This window comes from Henckelia pumila, chromosome 4 (assembly GCF_033568475.1).
Source record: "Henckelia pumila isolate YLH828 chromosome 4, ASM3356847v2, whole genome shotgun sequence".
Lineage (NCBI taxonomy): Eukaryota > Viridiplantae > Streptophyta > Magnoliopsida > Lamiales > Gesneriaceae > Henckelia > Henckelia pumila.
This window is the reverse complement of record NC_133123.1, coordinates 185,906,558-185,923,385: the sequence shown is the minus strand read 5'-3', so window position 1 is coordinate 185,923,385 and position 16,828 is coordinate 185,906,558. Positions and strand designations below refer to the sequence as shown.

Genomic DNA, 16,828 nt, shown 5'->3' with positions numbered 1-16,828 from the left:
CACAAGATGCGCTCGAGCGAGCAACTTTCTGCTCCGAAGATTTCCTGGCCCGTTTTTCTCGCTCGAGCGAGCACAAAATGCGCTCGAGCAAGCAACCTTCTGAAATTTTTCCTGTCTTCTCGGCCTCGCTCGAGCGAGCATAACCATCCATTCGAGCGAGTGTAAAGCTGTCCAAAATCTTTTTTTTTTTTCTGAGTTTCCATACAAAATGAACCAGGAAGAGTATTATGCAGACAAATGCATGAAATATGCTAAAACCAAATAAAACAACAACAAAAACATATGAATTCATGAAAAACAATCACAAAAATATGCATATGAAACACAGTTATCAACTCCCCCATACTTAAACATTGCTCGCTCTCGAGCAAGATATACAAAAACAAAATGCAAGAACGACATAAGTGAGAATGATTCATGTACATCATAGCCTCAAATAAGTCCACTTCAACAACTAAAAACCACAACAACTTCTGATTGTCCACAATACACTTACGGTTTAACGTAAACGTTCGTGTGTGCCATGTTATTTCAGTTTCGTGCAACTTCAAAAGAATACATCCTAAAACATGCTTAGCGACCAATGACAATTCAATGGAAGTGTCACACTCCAGCATTCCTTCATCCCAACAATCCCAAGAAAAAGCATGCACTTTCTTGAGATTAATTACATATCTCCAGATTTCGCACCCGGTTTTCTTAAGCCCCAATAATTACTCGCAAACTTAGCTATAACTAAGATAGGATTAGAATTTCAATCCCCTCGTCTATAGCCCGGATGGAGCAACAATCTCATTTAACCCACAAACTTAGCTATGGAAAATTGATTAGGATTTCAATAATTTTCCAAGCTAGGATGAAATTGTTATTTTAAAAAATTTCAAAATTTTAACCCCATAAAATCCGCATACTTAGTCAAGAACAGGGGATTAGGATTTCAATCCCTTAATCGTAACCCGGATGGAGTTAACTTAAATTTCAACCAAAAATTTTTCAAAAAATTTTTTAGGTACCCCAAGATCATTCTTGCAATGTCAGACAATCATCAAGAATCAAAATACACTATCATGATCAACAAACACCTATTATCGTGCAACGGTCAAGCAACATGAACTTCATCAATTACATCGCTACACTACAATAGTCTAACATGCGTGCTTAAAATGATTCACGATTCAACCAACAGATTTTCATGTTCAATCAAAAGCAACATTTTCACACAAACAACAAATTTTTTTTTTCAACTCTATCATCATCGGCCAACATTCATCATCCTACTTATTCATACAACACAACAACATCATGACATGCATGATTACGAACTATATGCAATGAACTAAACCAAATGAATGCAAAACACAATGATTAACGAAACAAAACATAACTAAACAACACCCCCCCATAATTATCTAAAGAATTGCCCTCAATGCTTCAGAACAATGAACAGAATGCAAAACGAACAAATGCAAAACAAGCATAAACACAATGAAACAAAAAAAAACACTCCCCTGGTCATAAGAATCATCTTCATCTTCCTCCTCGGCAGTACCTTTTCGGGTGACAGTAGCAGACTGGGTATATGAGTCAGGCACGACAAAATGGAATGAGAAAGAAGCAAAAAATAAAATAAAGATAAAATAAAACTAAGCAAAAAGAAACTAAAAAGCAAGGTAAAGAACACTGGGTTGCCTCCCAGTCAGCGCTAAATTTATAGTCTATAGCCCGACTATATTCCCCTCTTTAGTGGCAAACTCATGGTGGCTTATCCACCCTCTTGAATAATGTCTGATCAATCCCACAACTGCTGCGTGCTTCACTTCCACAAATTTGGTGTATGGGATTTATGCTTTCATAGCGCTGAACCTGCAAATTTTTATCAAAAAATTCTTCAAACACATCTACAAAATTCACAGCAGAGTAAGAATTGGAGTGAGGACTATCGCTTGCCGATTTAAGCATATGAAATACGACGTGATCAACATTCATCCTTAGAACTAATTCGCCCTTTCCACGTCAATTAACGCAATACTCATAGCTAAGAAGAGACGTCCTAAAATCAGAGGAACTTCACAATTTTCATTCATGTCAAGAATAACAAAATCTATAGGACATATTAATTTGTCTATCTTGACTAAAACATTTTCCACAACTCCTCTTGGGTATTTTATGGACCCATCACAAAATTTAAGAGAAATATTTACCGGTTCAATGTTGCTTATACCCAACCTCTTAGAAAGTGAGTGCGACATCAGGTTTATACTTGCTCCTCGGTCACACAATACATTCTCAAAAGACAAACTCACTACTTGACAAGGTATAGAAAAACTCCATGGGTCCTGAAATTTGCGTGGGCACTTGTTTTGCATCACAGCCGAACACTCCTCGTTCATTGTGTGCGTTATATCATTCAACTTCTTTTTATTTTTCAGCAAGTCCTTCAAAAATTTGGCATAACTCGGCATCTGAGCTAAGACATCTACAAAAGAAAGGTTAATAAATAGTTTCTTGAAAATTTTAAGAAATTTTTTAAATTGATGATCAAATAGTACTTGCTTAGCTCGCTTAGGAAAGGGAAGGCTAGACACATCTACATCATCATTAACTTCAAATTTTGAAGTCTTAACTTTCTTTTTCTTACCTGTCATGGAAGAATGTTCCGCACCATGCGTGTCCTCCTTGACTGCTGAATATTTTGTCCTCTCCATGTTCTTCCCATTGTCACTATCCTCTGGCTCCTCATGTTGTGCCCTTGTCACCACCATAATTGCATTCACATCCCTTGGATTCTTAACTCTATTGCTAGGCAACGACCCTTCTGGCCTGGTTGGCAGTTGTGTCGCTATCTGAGCCATTTGTGTTTCCAACCTATACATCATTGCTTCTTGATTTTGCAAGCGAGTCTCAGTACCCGCTACATACTTCATCATAATTTCTTCAAAGGATGGCTTCTGCTCAACTGGCTTGGATGTGTTGACGGTGGGATCTGCAGATTTCCATGAGAGATTCGGATGATTCTTCCAGCAAGGATTATAAGTATTGTTGTAAGGATTGTACTGATGTCTCCCTTGATTTCCCATGAAGTTTGCCGCATCAATCTCAAATACTTGTTGTTCCTCGGGTTGTTGAGATTGTACCTGATTGGCTGGAGCTGTCTTCATAATCGCCATCTGATGTGTAAGAGCATCAATTTTGGCATTCAGTGCTGTAAGTGCATCAACTTCTAGAACTCCAGCCTTTTTCTCCTTCTTCACATCTGGCCATCCAATGTTGCTTTCAGCCATGTTTCCAATGATCTCCCATGCCTCCGCTGGTGTATTCCTAAATAAGCTTCCATTAGCAACAGCGTCCAGCATAGATCAAACAGATTGATCAGCTCCATTGTAGAAAGTTTGAGTCTGCTGCCTCTAAGTAAGATTATGTTGAGGACACATCCTCAAAATCTTTTTAAATCTGGTCCATGCCACATGAAGAGATTCAGCCTCCTTCTGCTTGAATGAGATGATGTCAAAAAATAATTTTTCCATCTTCGTAGGAGGGAAATACTTCAAAAAAGTTTGAACAAGTTGGGTCCACGTAGTGATAGAACCCACAGGCAATTCATCCAGCCATTCAACAGCTTCGCCTTGCAGAGAGAATGGGAATAACCATAGTCGCACTGCATCAGATGTTACCCCATTAACCTTGAAATAACCATAGTCGCACTCTCCAGATGAGCGTAGGGGTCTTTCACAGACGTGCCCCCAAATATTGCTTGTAACTAAATAATCTGAATGATTGAAGGCTTCAATTCAAAATTATTCTCCTCCACAGCAGGGCAAACGATGCTAGAGCCATAGCCTGCAGTAGGTGGACGAATCAAATCAAGAAAACTTTTGTTGTCCGCCATATCTTCCCCTGATTCAGATTCTGTCTCAAGTTCAAGATTAATAGCTCTCTTCTCTAAATCAAGTGGTAGTAGTTCCCTAGATCAAATGCTATGCTTGCACAACAGGTAGTACCTGAAAATCACCAAGAAATAAAATTCAAAATTTAAGAAAATAAATAAAGTCTAATCTGAAGTGAAATAAAAATTCTGATATCAAAACAGTCCCCGAAAACGGCGCCAAAAACTTGACCGCTTAAATCGGTGTGATAGAAATCTACTGAAAAGCGTACCAGATCAAGTAATAGTAAAGTGTACAAAGGTCCAGATATCGAACCCACATGGACCGTATATGTATGAATACCAAAATATGATTATTCCTACTTAATCTAGACTAATCAATAAAAGTGATGAAAATTCATATTTTTAACTAAAAGAAATTAGATTGCAAATAAAGTTCAATTGAAAATGCAGCATAGATTTTGGATTAAATTCAATATAGGAAAACCACGATCAAGGACACACGTTAGGTACCAGACAAATTATGTAACAAGTATTCAATTCAGGACTCAGAGTTAATCTTAAATTATGGGAATTCTCCTAACTTATTCGAAGGTTTATTTTTAGAACAATTAAACCTATTCAAATATTGACGAATTAATTTTTCGTAATTCTAATCAAATTTGAATGCATAAAGAATTGTGAAAATTCAGTTTACACCTAAACCGCACACTGAAACCGAATTCTATTTCTAGTTGGTTTTCCATGTGTTGATTATCAAAGTGATCAAAGTCAATTCCTGCTCTGTCGACTTTGAATCGATTAACATGCAAGCAAATAACTGGCCAGATCATTTACAAGAAAAATATAAATTTGACAATCAATAAAATAAAATCAAGTCTGAAAAATCCCAAATAAACATTCAAATTTTCTATATAAATTTTTCTGGCCCAATCATGTGGCCTTGGTCAAAAAGAAAAAAAATACTCAAAGTTCAACATGATTCATAAAAAAAGGTTTTTAATCCAAAACATCCACCAAAAATCAAAAATAAAAGAAAGGAAGAAGAATAGATTGAGAGGATGATGTTGGCCGCCTCTTGCCTTCAAAAGTGTTGCGTATGTTGGAAAACTCGGCTCTCAGATCAATCACGATTGATACCCGGTGCAGCGGAAGTTTAAAATTTTATTATGGAACAATTCCATAGTGTAGGTATCAACCGTTTAACGATTAAATTATTTGTGTGTGTAAAATTAAATAACTATTATTAAATTTTACCTTCAATCTCGAAGCGAGATTATTGGACACCACACAGATTTCTCTGCGCTTCTTGTATCTCCCTGGAACTGATGAACAAGATTTCCTTCAATCAGGTCCACGAATGGAGGTTTAATCCCTCTGATAGATTGCACTAGAAAATCTATCAGAAGTTTTCTACGAAGAGAATAAACGAATTTGATTCGCTATTCCAGACTGCAATTCAAAATCACAGACCGGAATTTCTCACGCAGAGAAGGGAAGGGGGGCGGCCGATTTGAGAGAGAGGAGGCTAGGGTTTTCGAAAAACCTGTCTCAAATTATGACCTGTTGTGTGTAATTTCTGTACTGTAATAACTTATTTATAATGCAGGCCACTAACACCTTAGGGCCCATTAGTCATAAGTTGAGGCCCGACAAGCAAAGCCCGCATGTTCAGAAATTAATATAAAATTCATCGTGACTCCGATTGATAAACCGATTTTACCAATGTGCACAGAAACCATTTCTGCACATTTTAAAGTCAAGATAAATTTTCCTGAATCCGAATTCAGTGGTTTCCAAAAATGTACATCCCTATGTCATTTTAGGAAATCCTACTCCCTTACTCTTATTTAAGAAGTCCAACTTCTTTATTCATTAAATTTAACTCTTTAAATTTAACTATCTCAACGGGGATTAAAACTCCATTACACTGTGTGACCCTCAATGGTTCAGGGATACAGCTAGCCGTGGGCTCACAACTCCTTGTGACTCGGAACAACGATTTCCGACTTGCCCAACGAATCATGGTAAAGCGCCTAGCAACATCGCCCCATGATTCCCTAGGTATCACTGATAGTGCCTACAAGAACCAGTAGATTTTGGTTCGCGTACAGTACGGTCCCTTCATCCAAATATCCCGATCGAATCAACAACCATTGGTATATCGAGAGTCGCTCAAGATTCGATAACTATGCAATACATCTTGAAGATCAAATTAGTGACATCGCATGTGCTACTAAGAAACCATTTCTTAAATCACATCAAGTACTCTGGCCAGAGATTCGTCACACTAATATCTCCTCAGATCGCATAGGATATCCACACTCGCAAGTATGTGGTGAATCCTTGACAACAATGCATCGACTCCTATATGTGTTGTAACTGTACCCAATCCCGACACCTGATGACCCCCATAGAGTCGGTAAACGAGTCAAAGCACAGTACTAGCATATAGAGTCTCCATGATGTTTCAAGTAGTAAGGACTAATGGTGTACAACCAAAACCGCGGACTTTATCCACTCGATAAGTGATAACCACTTGGAAAGTCCGGATAGGGTAGTTCGATTATTCATCCTATGAATATCCATTTGCATGCTTCGAACATCTCCATGTTCCCTACCAATGAAACGTGGTACTCCGCATCGCAAATGCTAGTCTCAAACTCGAGCGATCCTTATCCTTATTATCGGACGGCTCAATCGACTAGGAACAGTTTAGAATATACAGTGACTATAAGATGTATTTCATGATAGACATCCCCATGTTCTACCACATCTTACATACACTATAGTATATTCAAGGTCTTTATCAAAACAACAATAGTATATCACAATATAACAATATGAAGAAAGATAAAGTCATTGCCATTAATAAAAGTGTAAATTATATTAAACAAAAGATCGTTTGTACAAAGAGTCATCAAAGCCCATAGCCACAAGTTGGCTCACTGGGCACCCACTCTTTCAGCGTAACCCTTAATCTAATGAATAAGTCGGTATTTCAATTTCCAAGAATCCCCAAAATATAATATCCTTCCCGAGCAAGAATTTTAAAAAATAAAAACTCTGTACACAAGATGCGCTCGAGCGAGCAAATTTCTGCTCCGAAGATTTCCTGGCCCGTCTTTCTCTCTCGAGCGAGCACAAGGTGCGCTCGAGCGAGAACTTCTCTGTTTCGATGATTCTTTCTCTCTCGCTCGAGCGAGCACAAAATGCGCTCGAGCGAGAAACCTTATAAAATTTTTCCCGTCTTCTCGGCCTCGCTCGAGCGAGCATAACCATCTGCTCGAGCGAGTGTAAAGCTGTCCAAAATCTTGTTTTTTCCGAGTTTCCCTACAAAATGAACCAGGAAGAGTATTATTCAGACAAATGCATGAAATATGCTAAAACCAAATAAAACAACAACAAAAACATATGAATGCATGAAAAAAAATCACAAAAATATGCATATAAAACACAGTTATCAGGGAACCAGAGCCATAGCTTCGTCCGTTGTCAGCCCGCTGCTGGCGCATGCCTAGAGCCTGGGCATAGCCTAGCTACGACCCTTGGACGCTTTGCCAGAGCTCTGCCACCCGGCCGCTACTACGGACACTGTCCGCTACTATGTCAGACAGTCTGACTATACTAAAATATATACTTTCTACTCCAACTCTAAAATAAGAGTACACAAAATGCCCTAAAATAGAGCCATATGGGCAAAGGAGAGGATTCTGAACGGCTCAAAATGAACAAATCTCGCCCATATTTATAGACGGAGAACGGACGCAACTTTTTGGAGATTAGACGCAACCTTTTGCACCATCCAGCCACGTGTAATGATCTTGTTGACATCTGTACAGCCAGCAGAATGGAATCAACGTTCTCCAAATCGGACGCAATGTTCTTGCACCATACAGCCACGTGTCTTGATCTCGTTGACACCTGTCCAGCCAGCAGAACGGAAGCAACGTTCTCCAGATTGAAAGCAACGTTCTCGTATCGTTGCGTCCGTTCTGGTTCGGACACAACGTTGTGGTCTGGTCCTTCCGAACTCGTTTGGCTGCTTCTGGACTGTCTGAGACCCCCGGGACCATTCCTACCATTTTTGGACGTTTCGGATCTTATTTTCAACTTAGTTTTACCAAATAATGACTCCTTAAACATGTTTTGACACTTTTAAAATTATATGTCATTTTCTAGCATGTTTAAAATCTCTTAATCGTGTAAAATAGAACCGGACTACTACATTGTCCCCCACTTAAGATAATTTCATCCTCGAAATAAATCTTAAGTACCGATACGGACTTGAATAAGAACAACAAGTTATTTATTCTTTTATATCATTTTACATGATCTCACTATAATCCAAATAATCACTAATAACAACATGGTATCTTCATAAACGTTAAATCTATATCCATTGTACCTTAGATGATTACAAGATGTAAGACTCATCTATCAAAATCATCACTATAGTGATACATAGTACACATCTTGAATGCTAGACCTATAAAGCAACATTGAAAATCTGTACTATATCTCATATTATTGTACAATAACCCAATTAGACCAATAAACCCAAGATATACCTTTCAATTCTGGTTCTTCAACCTGTCATTTCCTCCACTTCTTTCCATAACAGTGTAGTACGACATCGTCGTCCGTACAACGCCTCAAACGGAGCCATATCAATACTGCGATGGTAACTGTTGTTGTACGCGAACTCAATCAATGACAACTGATCTTGCCATACTGGACCAAAATCCAAAGAACATGCACTCAACATGTCTTCAAGAGTACGAATCGTGCGCTCTGACTTCCCGTCATTCTCTGGGTGATATGCAGTACTCAAGCTAAGAGTAGTACCCATAGCGCGCTGAAGACTTCCCCAGAACCTGGAAGTAAACCTGGGGTCTCGATCGCTAACCATGCTCACAGGCACTCTGTGCAATCGAACAATATCCTGGATGTACAAATGTGACATCCTGTCAAAACTGAAATCCCGATTATAAGGAATGAAATGTGCAGACTTGGTGAGTCGGTCCATCACAATCCAAATAGTATCACAATTTCTCGAGGTCACCAATAAATGGGTCACGAAGTCCATCGTGATCAGCTCCCATTTCCACTCAGGAATAGGTGAACAGTGAAGCAACCTTCCAGGTCGTCGGTGTTTTGTCTTGACCTACTGACACACCAATCATCTAGAGACATACTGATACATACTTCACTTCATTCCTTTCCACCAAAACCTTGTATACCGAAAATATTCTCATACTAATGACTAACACTTGTCATAACACATGTGACAACGTCGCTGTCTACAATTTTTGGTTTTCTGAACTCTTCAAGTTCTCTTCTTGGAAATATCAATATTTATTCTGTTGACTCAAAAGTCTATTAGTACAATCCCTAGTACTAATAATGACATCTATTTCATAACTTGAGATAGCACCTGAAAATGAGAATACTGATTATCTTGCCATGGATAACAATTCCTTGCTGAATTCTGACATGCGCTACTAGATGAACAAAACTGTTTCATCCCTCTTTGGCAAAGTCCTTAAATCAAAAAAATCTAGCTAACCCATCACTTGATTCATCGAATCACACTTATCAATGGCCTAACACATCCATTATACATACCAGAAAATCCATGTCAACAATCCCACTAGACCTGGTAACTTAGATCTCAGCTGGTGTTCTTTTTCCATGTCTAAACACTTGATGCTATCCTATTACTACCCATTGAAATTTAAACACTTGCTAGATCAATTTCTGATACTTAAATCCTAGAAGTACTGCAAAATTTTTTGTAAGTACCGCTTATCAGGGTACTGTATTCAACAATCTCACAGTTCAGTTCCTAATCATCAAGTAATGAACAATTTCAATTGTTCTTTCTACAAAAGAACAATTACCTCCCCCATCACGAGGTTACAACATCTGTATCTACCACAGATAGATTAGAAGTAAAACTTCTTATCAATTCTTCTTAAGCAGAAGGAAACCCAAAAGCTGAACTAGCATATTTCTTGGTAATAACTATGTCTATCTCTGACTGCCTCAGATGATAGTCACAAATGGTCACTGGGCACTAATCTTTCCAAGACTAACTATTTCATAGCAAACATGAACACCTAAGTGCGCTTTTTAACTATCCAACTGAATTCTCATACTGCCAAATCCATATTGTAACTTATTAGGCTCATGAAATCCATCAAATACTAACTAGATCAATCATCTGATAGATATCAAACTCTTCTGATGCAAAACATTCCTAGCCAGGAAACACTTATCCCGTCACAATTCTTATCCACTAATAAGATCAAGTATCCTTTCAAGGTTATCAAACTGACACCAAGTTACTGTTTCAATGATCTCTATATTGAGTAAATTTTCATAACCCTCTGAAGTGCAAAAGACTTCCAGAATAATATTGAAAATATACTCCACTAAGTCTAGTCCTGATCATAGTTCACGTCTCCCAATATAAATCATCTCAGTGTTCTGATGTAAACTTGTCTTTACTTGAAAATCCAACAATCAAATTCTAGTTCTTACAGGAAAACTTATCTAAGTAAATCCATCAATTGGAATTCCCATTCATTAATCAAGATCCTGATTAATAACTACATCTCTGATAGAATCTGTCAATACTGGTCAAACCTCTTGGTTCTCCCCTAGTATCATGTGCGAAAAACTATCCGTCAAGGATAAAAACTTGTCAAGGAATCATTTCCAAGACTATTCTATCCACGGAAATCAAGACCTGCATCTCTGACGAAGTTAGATGATAACTTATCATAATCCTTGACACTATCAAGAATAAGCTTTAGAAGACTCAAATAAAATCTGAATATCCTCTGGATAGTTATACCCATTGTTATGACTGTACATACATCGAGACTGAGGTAAGTCTTACTAAAATGCCACATTGGAATAGAAGGATCCTTCCAGAGTATACCTGTAACGCCCCTTTTTTTATCTTAATTGATGTTATTTGAGATATTCGGTGATTTCAGAATTCGAGATCGGACTTTTTATTAATCAGGGAACTTTTTGCAATTTTTGGAAATTTCAGAGACTAAAATGCAAAAAGCGGATTTTTTATAAGATTGAGACTTTGACTAAGTCTTCATTTCCTTCCCTTATCTCCTCTATCTCGATTTCCCTCCATTGAAGACTATCAAAAAGCTTCCAAGCTTTTGTGATTTTGATTCTAGCTCAATCCGTCCGGTAGAATTGAATTCTGACTTGATATCTACGATCACGACTTCGAGAGCTCCGTTATATCGTAAGTTTTTCTACGATCGGATACATTCTAGTTTTTGGATGTTGTTAGAATCGTGCGAGATTCGAGTATGTTGTTCTTGACAGAGTTCTGATCATTTATTATCTGTCGGTTTTGAGTTTGGGCAACGAATGGAATTGTTATGATTTTTCTTGTCATTTTTGAAAATGATGATTTTGAGATGTGTTGATTTTGTGTTGAATTTGATGTTTGAGGATTGGAATGAGTATGTTGAGTTGTTGTTTTGCTATCTGCATTTCCGGATTGGTCAGTTTATAGTCGTTATGCCGTCAGTTTGAGTTTTGGATATCGTTTCGATATTTTGATCGTATTGAGTTTTGATTGAGTTTTGATATCGATTTTGATCCGTGACTTCTTCTGATAGATTGATTGGGAGTCCTTGAAGTTGCTAGAGTCGCAGCTTTTGGCAAGTTTGGAAGAGTTGAGCCGATATAGTATCGACGTCTTTCTATATCGATTAATGAACTTGATTGGATAGTTTTTGAATTGAGAATTGTTGTTTTCAGATTGAAGTTTTGGAACGACAAAGAAGAGGTATAAGATGAATTTGGAATGGAATAGGACGATTAACTCGAGTCGGGATTGATTCGAGTGTCCTAGAAGAAATCACATATTGCATGATTTGATTGCTTATTGATTATATGATTGAATTTATATTGAGTGCATGAGATTACATATGCATTCATATTGAGCCTTGATTTATTCAATTTGAATTAGACGATCTAGGGATTGTAGTTGAGTGCTTGGTAGGCAATTTACTACCTTGTCGAGTAGCTCACTATAATGCTCTTGAGTCTAGGGGATTAAAGCATGCCATGTCCACCTCGAGAGGAGAGTCGGTGTGATTGTGGATGTTTTTAACCTCGGGATCCCAAACTGAAGAAAGAAAGAATAGAATAATTTCATTTGATTATCTGAGTCTGATAATCCCGAATTTTAAAGACATGCATATCATTTTAAATACAGTACTTGATTGGATTATTTGATTATATGGGGAACGATTTTTTATATGACTTGATATGTTTATTTGATTGCATGTCAGTCTCTTTTACTGGGAATATTATTCTCACCGGATTATCCGGCTGTTGTCTTTGTTTGTATGTGTACTTGGCAACAGGTGGGGCAGGAAATAATCAGAGACAACATGGCTAGAGGATTGAGAGAATAGAGTGAGGCTGGGATGTTAGGAGTCACTTTGTAATTGAACTCCTTTTTGTATTGAATAAGTCAGAACTAGATGGACCTTATTATGCATGATTTATTTTGTGAGATTTGTATAACTTATTACATTGAATGGAATTGGTAATTGGAGAAGAAACCAGAATTTTTCTGGGCAGAGGGTCTCGCTCGATCGGCGAATTCTTGCGGATCGAGCGAGCACATTTTGTAGCAAGGCAGTGTATTTGAATTTTGTGCTCGCTCGAGGTAAGGGGTCCTGATCCTTGGACAGAGAACTGGAATCTTTGGCCCGCTCGATCGGTAAGATTTTACCGATCGAGCGAGCACCATCTTTTAAAAAAAAAAAAATTTTTTGAATTTTTTAATCCTATTCTTTTAATTGAGTTGATTAATTTAATTACCCTGAGATTGCATGATTAGAATCTAGGCCTCACATTAAGTGGTATCAGAGAGATAAGTTCTTGGACTTTGTTCTAGAAGTGAGCGGGGTAGACCGAGTCCGCTTGAACTGGATTTCTCGCATGTGATTGATTAATTCTATGATTACAGAATATGCGAGCATGCTTTATGGATTGAAAATTTATTTGAATTGCGTGACTTGGAGATTCAAATTGTTAAAGCATGATTTGATTGAGATATGAACTGTATTCATGCATTGATCTGAGTTCCATCTATCGTATTGGTAAGATGATCAGAGGTTTCTTAACACTGAAATGGTGAGATGTGAATTGAATTATCCGTGTTCTAACCCCTGTCAATTTAGATGGGTACTCGAAGAAGGCTAGACATGAATACTCCACCGATTGCTCCTACTACAGAAACTCCTCCGGTTATGACTCCTCCGGTGGTAAAGATGGATGAGACGATCATGCCTATGGAAGCCTTACTGAAAAGATTCAAATCCTTCAGGCCACCGTATTTGAATGGGAAAGAGAATCCGGTAGATTGTGATAGTTGGTTTGATGATATAGATCAGCTCTTCGATTCGCTCGACTACTCTGACGACCGCAGGGTTAGGTTGGTTATTCATCAACTGCAGGGAGTGGCAAAAAGTTGGTGGATGACAACCAAGAAAGCCAAAGAGAACAGAGGTACGGAAATCACTTGGGCACTTTTTAAATCTGAATTCTATAAAAGATTTTTCCCAGTTTCCTATCGAAAGGACAAAGGTGCCGAGTTTGCAAAGTTGAAGCAAGGGAATATGAGTATCGAGGACTATGTTGCGAAATTTGACAGTTTACTGAGGTTCGCCCCGCATATTGCCGACAATGAGGAGGCAAAAGCAGACCAGTTCATTAACGGTTTGCACCCTGACATCTTTATTCTGGTGAATACTGGGAGGCCAGATAACTTTTCAGATGCGATGGATCAGGCCAAGGTGGCAGAAGCGGGAATGTTAAGGAAGAGGGAGAATCAGTACCAGCCTCAACAGCAACAGCAGAGGCAGTATCAAAATCAGCCGCAGATGAATGAGGGTGGTAACAGTGGTGGTGGCAAGAAGAACTATTTCCGTCCCAAAGGAAAGCAGTTCAAGAAGTATGGAAGCAGTTCTTCGAGCTCGAGTGGTTCGAGACAGTTCAGTTCTGACAAGACTCGGAGTGGAAATGCCTCTCGACAGTCATCTCAGCCTCAGAGGCAATCGACTGTAGTTCACTCGTTCTAACCTCAACAACAGAATCGTCAGGGAGGTAATCAAAGTTCGAATCAATCTTCCCGACCGCAGGCTAGAGTGTTTGCTCTGAACGAAGATTAGGCTCAAGCTGCACCGAATGATGTGATTACAGGTAACTGTAAGATTTTTGGTTATCCTGCATTTATTCTGATAGATACAGGTGCTTCTCACTATTTCTTATCTGAGAAATTTGTGTCGATGCATGCCTTGCCTTTTGAGCCTTTGCCTGCTGTAGTTTCTGTTACTTCACCTTTGGGTGGAGGAATTGTTTTGAAGAATTTCGTTAGAAATTGTGGTTTGAGTTTTGAGGGGAATTTGATCGAGTTCGACTGTATTGTACTTGGGTTGTCTGACTTTGACTGCATAGTTGGCATAGATGTTTTGACTAAGTACAGGGCTAAAGTAGATTGTTTTCAGAAGATAGTACGTTTCAGACCAGAGATGGCAGATGAATGGAGATTCTTCGGTAAGGGTTCTCATTCTAAAATTCCTTTGATATCTGTCTTATCTATGACCAGATTATTACAGAGAGGAGCCGAAGGATTCCTTGTTTATGCGATCGATATTCTGAAGTTTAGCCCTGAGCTGAACGATATACCAGTGGTTAGGGAATTCCCTGATGTGTTTGCAGATGAAATTCCGGGTTTGCCACCGATTAGAGAGATTGAGTTTGGCATTGATCTGACGTCAGGTACTCAACCGATTTCGAAAGATCCGTACAGAATGGCTCCGATCAAATTGAAGGAACTGAAGGAGCAGTTGGAATATTTGATTGCCAAGGGATACATTCGACCCAGTGTATCGCCTTGGGGTGATCCTGTCCTGTTTGTTAGAAAGAAAGATGGCTCTATGCGTCTCTGCATTGACTACCGCCAACTGAATCAGGCGACAGTTAAGAACAGGTATCCTTTACCACGTATAGATTATCTTTTTGATCAATTGCAGGATTCGTGTATCTATTCGAAGATAGATTTGAGGTCTGGGTATCACCAGCTGAGAGTTCATGAAGAGGATGTCCCTAAGACGGCGTTTCGAACGAGGTATGGTCATTTTGAATTTCTTGTCATTCCGTTTGGTTTGACGAACGCCCCAGCGGTCTTTATGGGGTTGATAAACCGAATCTTTCAACGTTTTCATGATGAGTTTGTGATTATTTCATTGACGATATCTTGATCTATTCTAAGAGCCGTACCGAGCATGAAGAACATTTGAGAACTGTGTTGCAGATTTTGAGGACGGAACAGTTATTCGCCAAGCTTTCGAAATGTGAGTTTTGGCTTGACAAAGTTGTCTTTCTGGGGCACATTATTTCAGGATATGGGATTGCTGTGGATCCCGCAAGATAGAAACAGTGACGAACTGGCGCAGGCCGACTTCTGTGCCAAAAATCCGCAGTTTTATGGGTTTGGTGGGTTACTATCATAGATTTATTCAGGTTTTCTCTTCTATTGCGAAGCCTATCACCCAGCTGACTCAGAAGAATGCTCCTTTTCTGTGGACAGATGATTGTGAAGCCAGTTTTGTTGAGTTGAAGAAGAGATTAACCAGTGCTCCGATTCTTTCTATTCCATCTGGTTCTGGAGGTTTCACAGTTTATTGCGATGCTTCTCATCTTGGTCTCGGATGTATTCTTATGCAGAGGAAGCACGTGATAGCATATGCGTCGAGGCAGCTGAAACCGCACGAGACTCGCTACCCAGATCATGATCTTGAACTTGCTGCTATTGTTTTTGCCTTGAAGATTTGGCGTCACTACTTGTACGGTGAGTCTTTTGAGATCTTTTCGGATCAAAAGAGTCTTAAATACTTATTTTCACAGTCTGAGTTGAATATGAGACAGAGGAGATTGTTAGATTTTCTGAAAGACTTCGACTGCGAGATTAAGTATTACCCGGGGAAGTCGAATGCAGCTGCTGATGCTTTGAGTCGTAAGCTTTGCTCTTTATCTATTTCGACGATCGGTGTGTCTCGTTTGATTGACGACTGTTGCAATTCTGGATTGGAGTTTGAGTCAGATAGGAATCCGATCAGAGTTTGTGCGATTCAGGCCGAGCCAGAATTGTTTGTGTCGATCAAAGAAGCACAGAAATCAGATGAGAGTATTCGGAAGTCGATAGAGAAAGTGAGATTAGGACACCAGTCTGAGTTTCAGGTCAGGGATGATGTTTTGTTTGTGAATAGCCATATTGTTGTGCCTGAGATTGATGAGTTAAGACAGCGTATTCTGAGAGAGGCGCATTGTAGTCGGTTCAGTGTTCATCCCAAAGGCCGAAAGATGTATAACGACCTGAAGATTCAGTTTTGGTGGAAGAAGATGAAGAGTGATGTTGCGAGGTTTGTTTACCGATGTCTGAACTGTCAGCAAGTGAAAGCCGAGAGAAAGAGGCCAGGAGGTCTTCTGCACAGTTTGTCTATTCCGGAATGGAAATGGGATCATATCTGGATGGACTTCGTCACGAAACTACCCCCGTCTGTTCGGGGTTGTGATGCTATTTGGGTTGTGATTGATAGGTTGACGAAGTCTGCTTGTTTCATTCCGTATCGGATGACTTATCGACACGACCAGATGGCAGAGTTGTACGTCAGAGAGATCGTCAGATTGCACGGTGTGCCGAGATCCATTGTTTCTAACTGAGATCCTCGGTTTACTTCTCACTTCTGGCACAGTCTGCAAGAGGCTCTTGGTACTAGATTTCACTTGAGTACAACATACCATCCTCAGACCGACGGTCAATCAGAACGGACAATTCAGACTCTGGAGGATATGTTACGAGCAGTGGTGCTTGACTTTGGCACT

The 16,828-nt window shown here is 39.1% G+C and overlaps 1 protein-coding gene across 1 annotated transcript; it reads right to left on the bottom strand.

The window, feature by feature from the left end:
• Positions 1-1,752: 1,752 nt before the first annotated feature.
• LOC140862439 (uncharacterized) lies at positions 1,753-3,353 on the bottom strand. Its single transcript, XM_073265461.1, has 2 exons — positions 2,202-3,353; positions 1,753-2,004 (listed from the first exon to the last, which is right to left on the bottom strand). The coding sequence occupies exons 1-2, from the start codon at positions 3,351-3,353 to the stop codon at positions 1,753-1,755; spliced, it is 1,404 nt and encodes a 467-aa protein (XP_073121562.1).
• Positions 3,354-16,828: the final 13,475 nt, after the last annotated feature.

Coding starts and splice junctions, on each gene's coding strand:
- LOC140862439 (XM_073265461.1), bottom strand. CDS start 3,353: ATGCTGGACGCTGTTGCTAATGGAAGCTTATTTAGGAATACACCAGCG. Junction 2,005..2,201: donor GTATAAGCAACATTGAACCG/GTAAATATTTCT, acceptor TGACGTGGAAAG/GGCGAATTAGTTCTAAGGAT.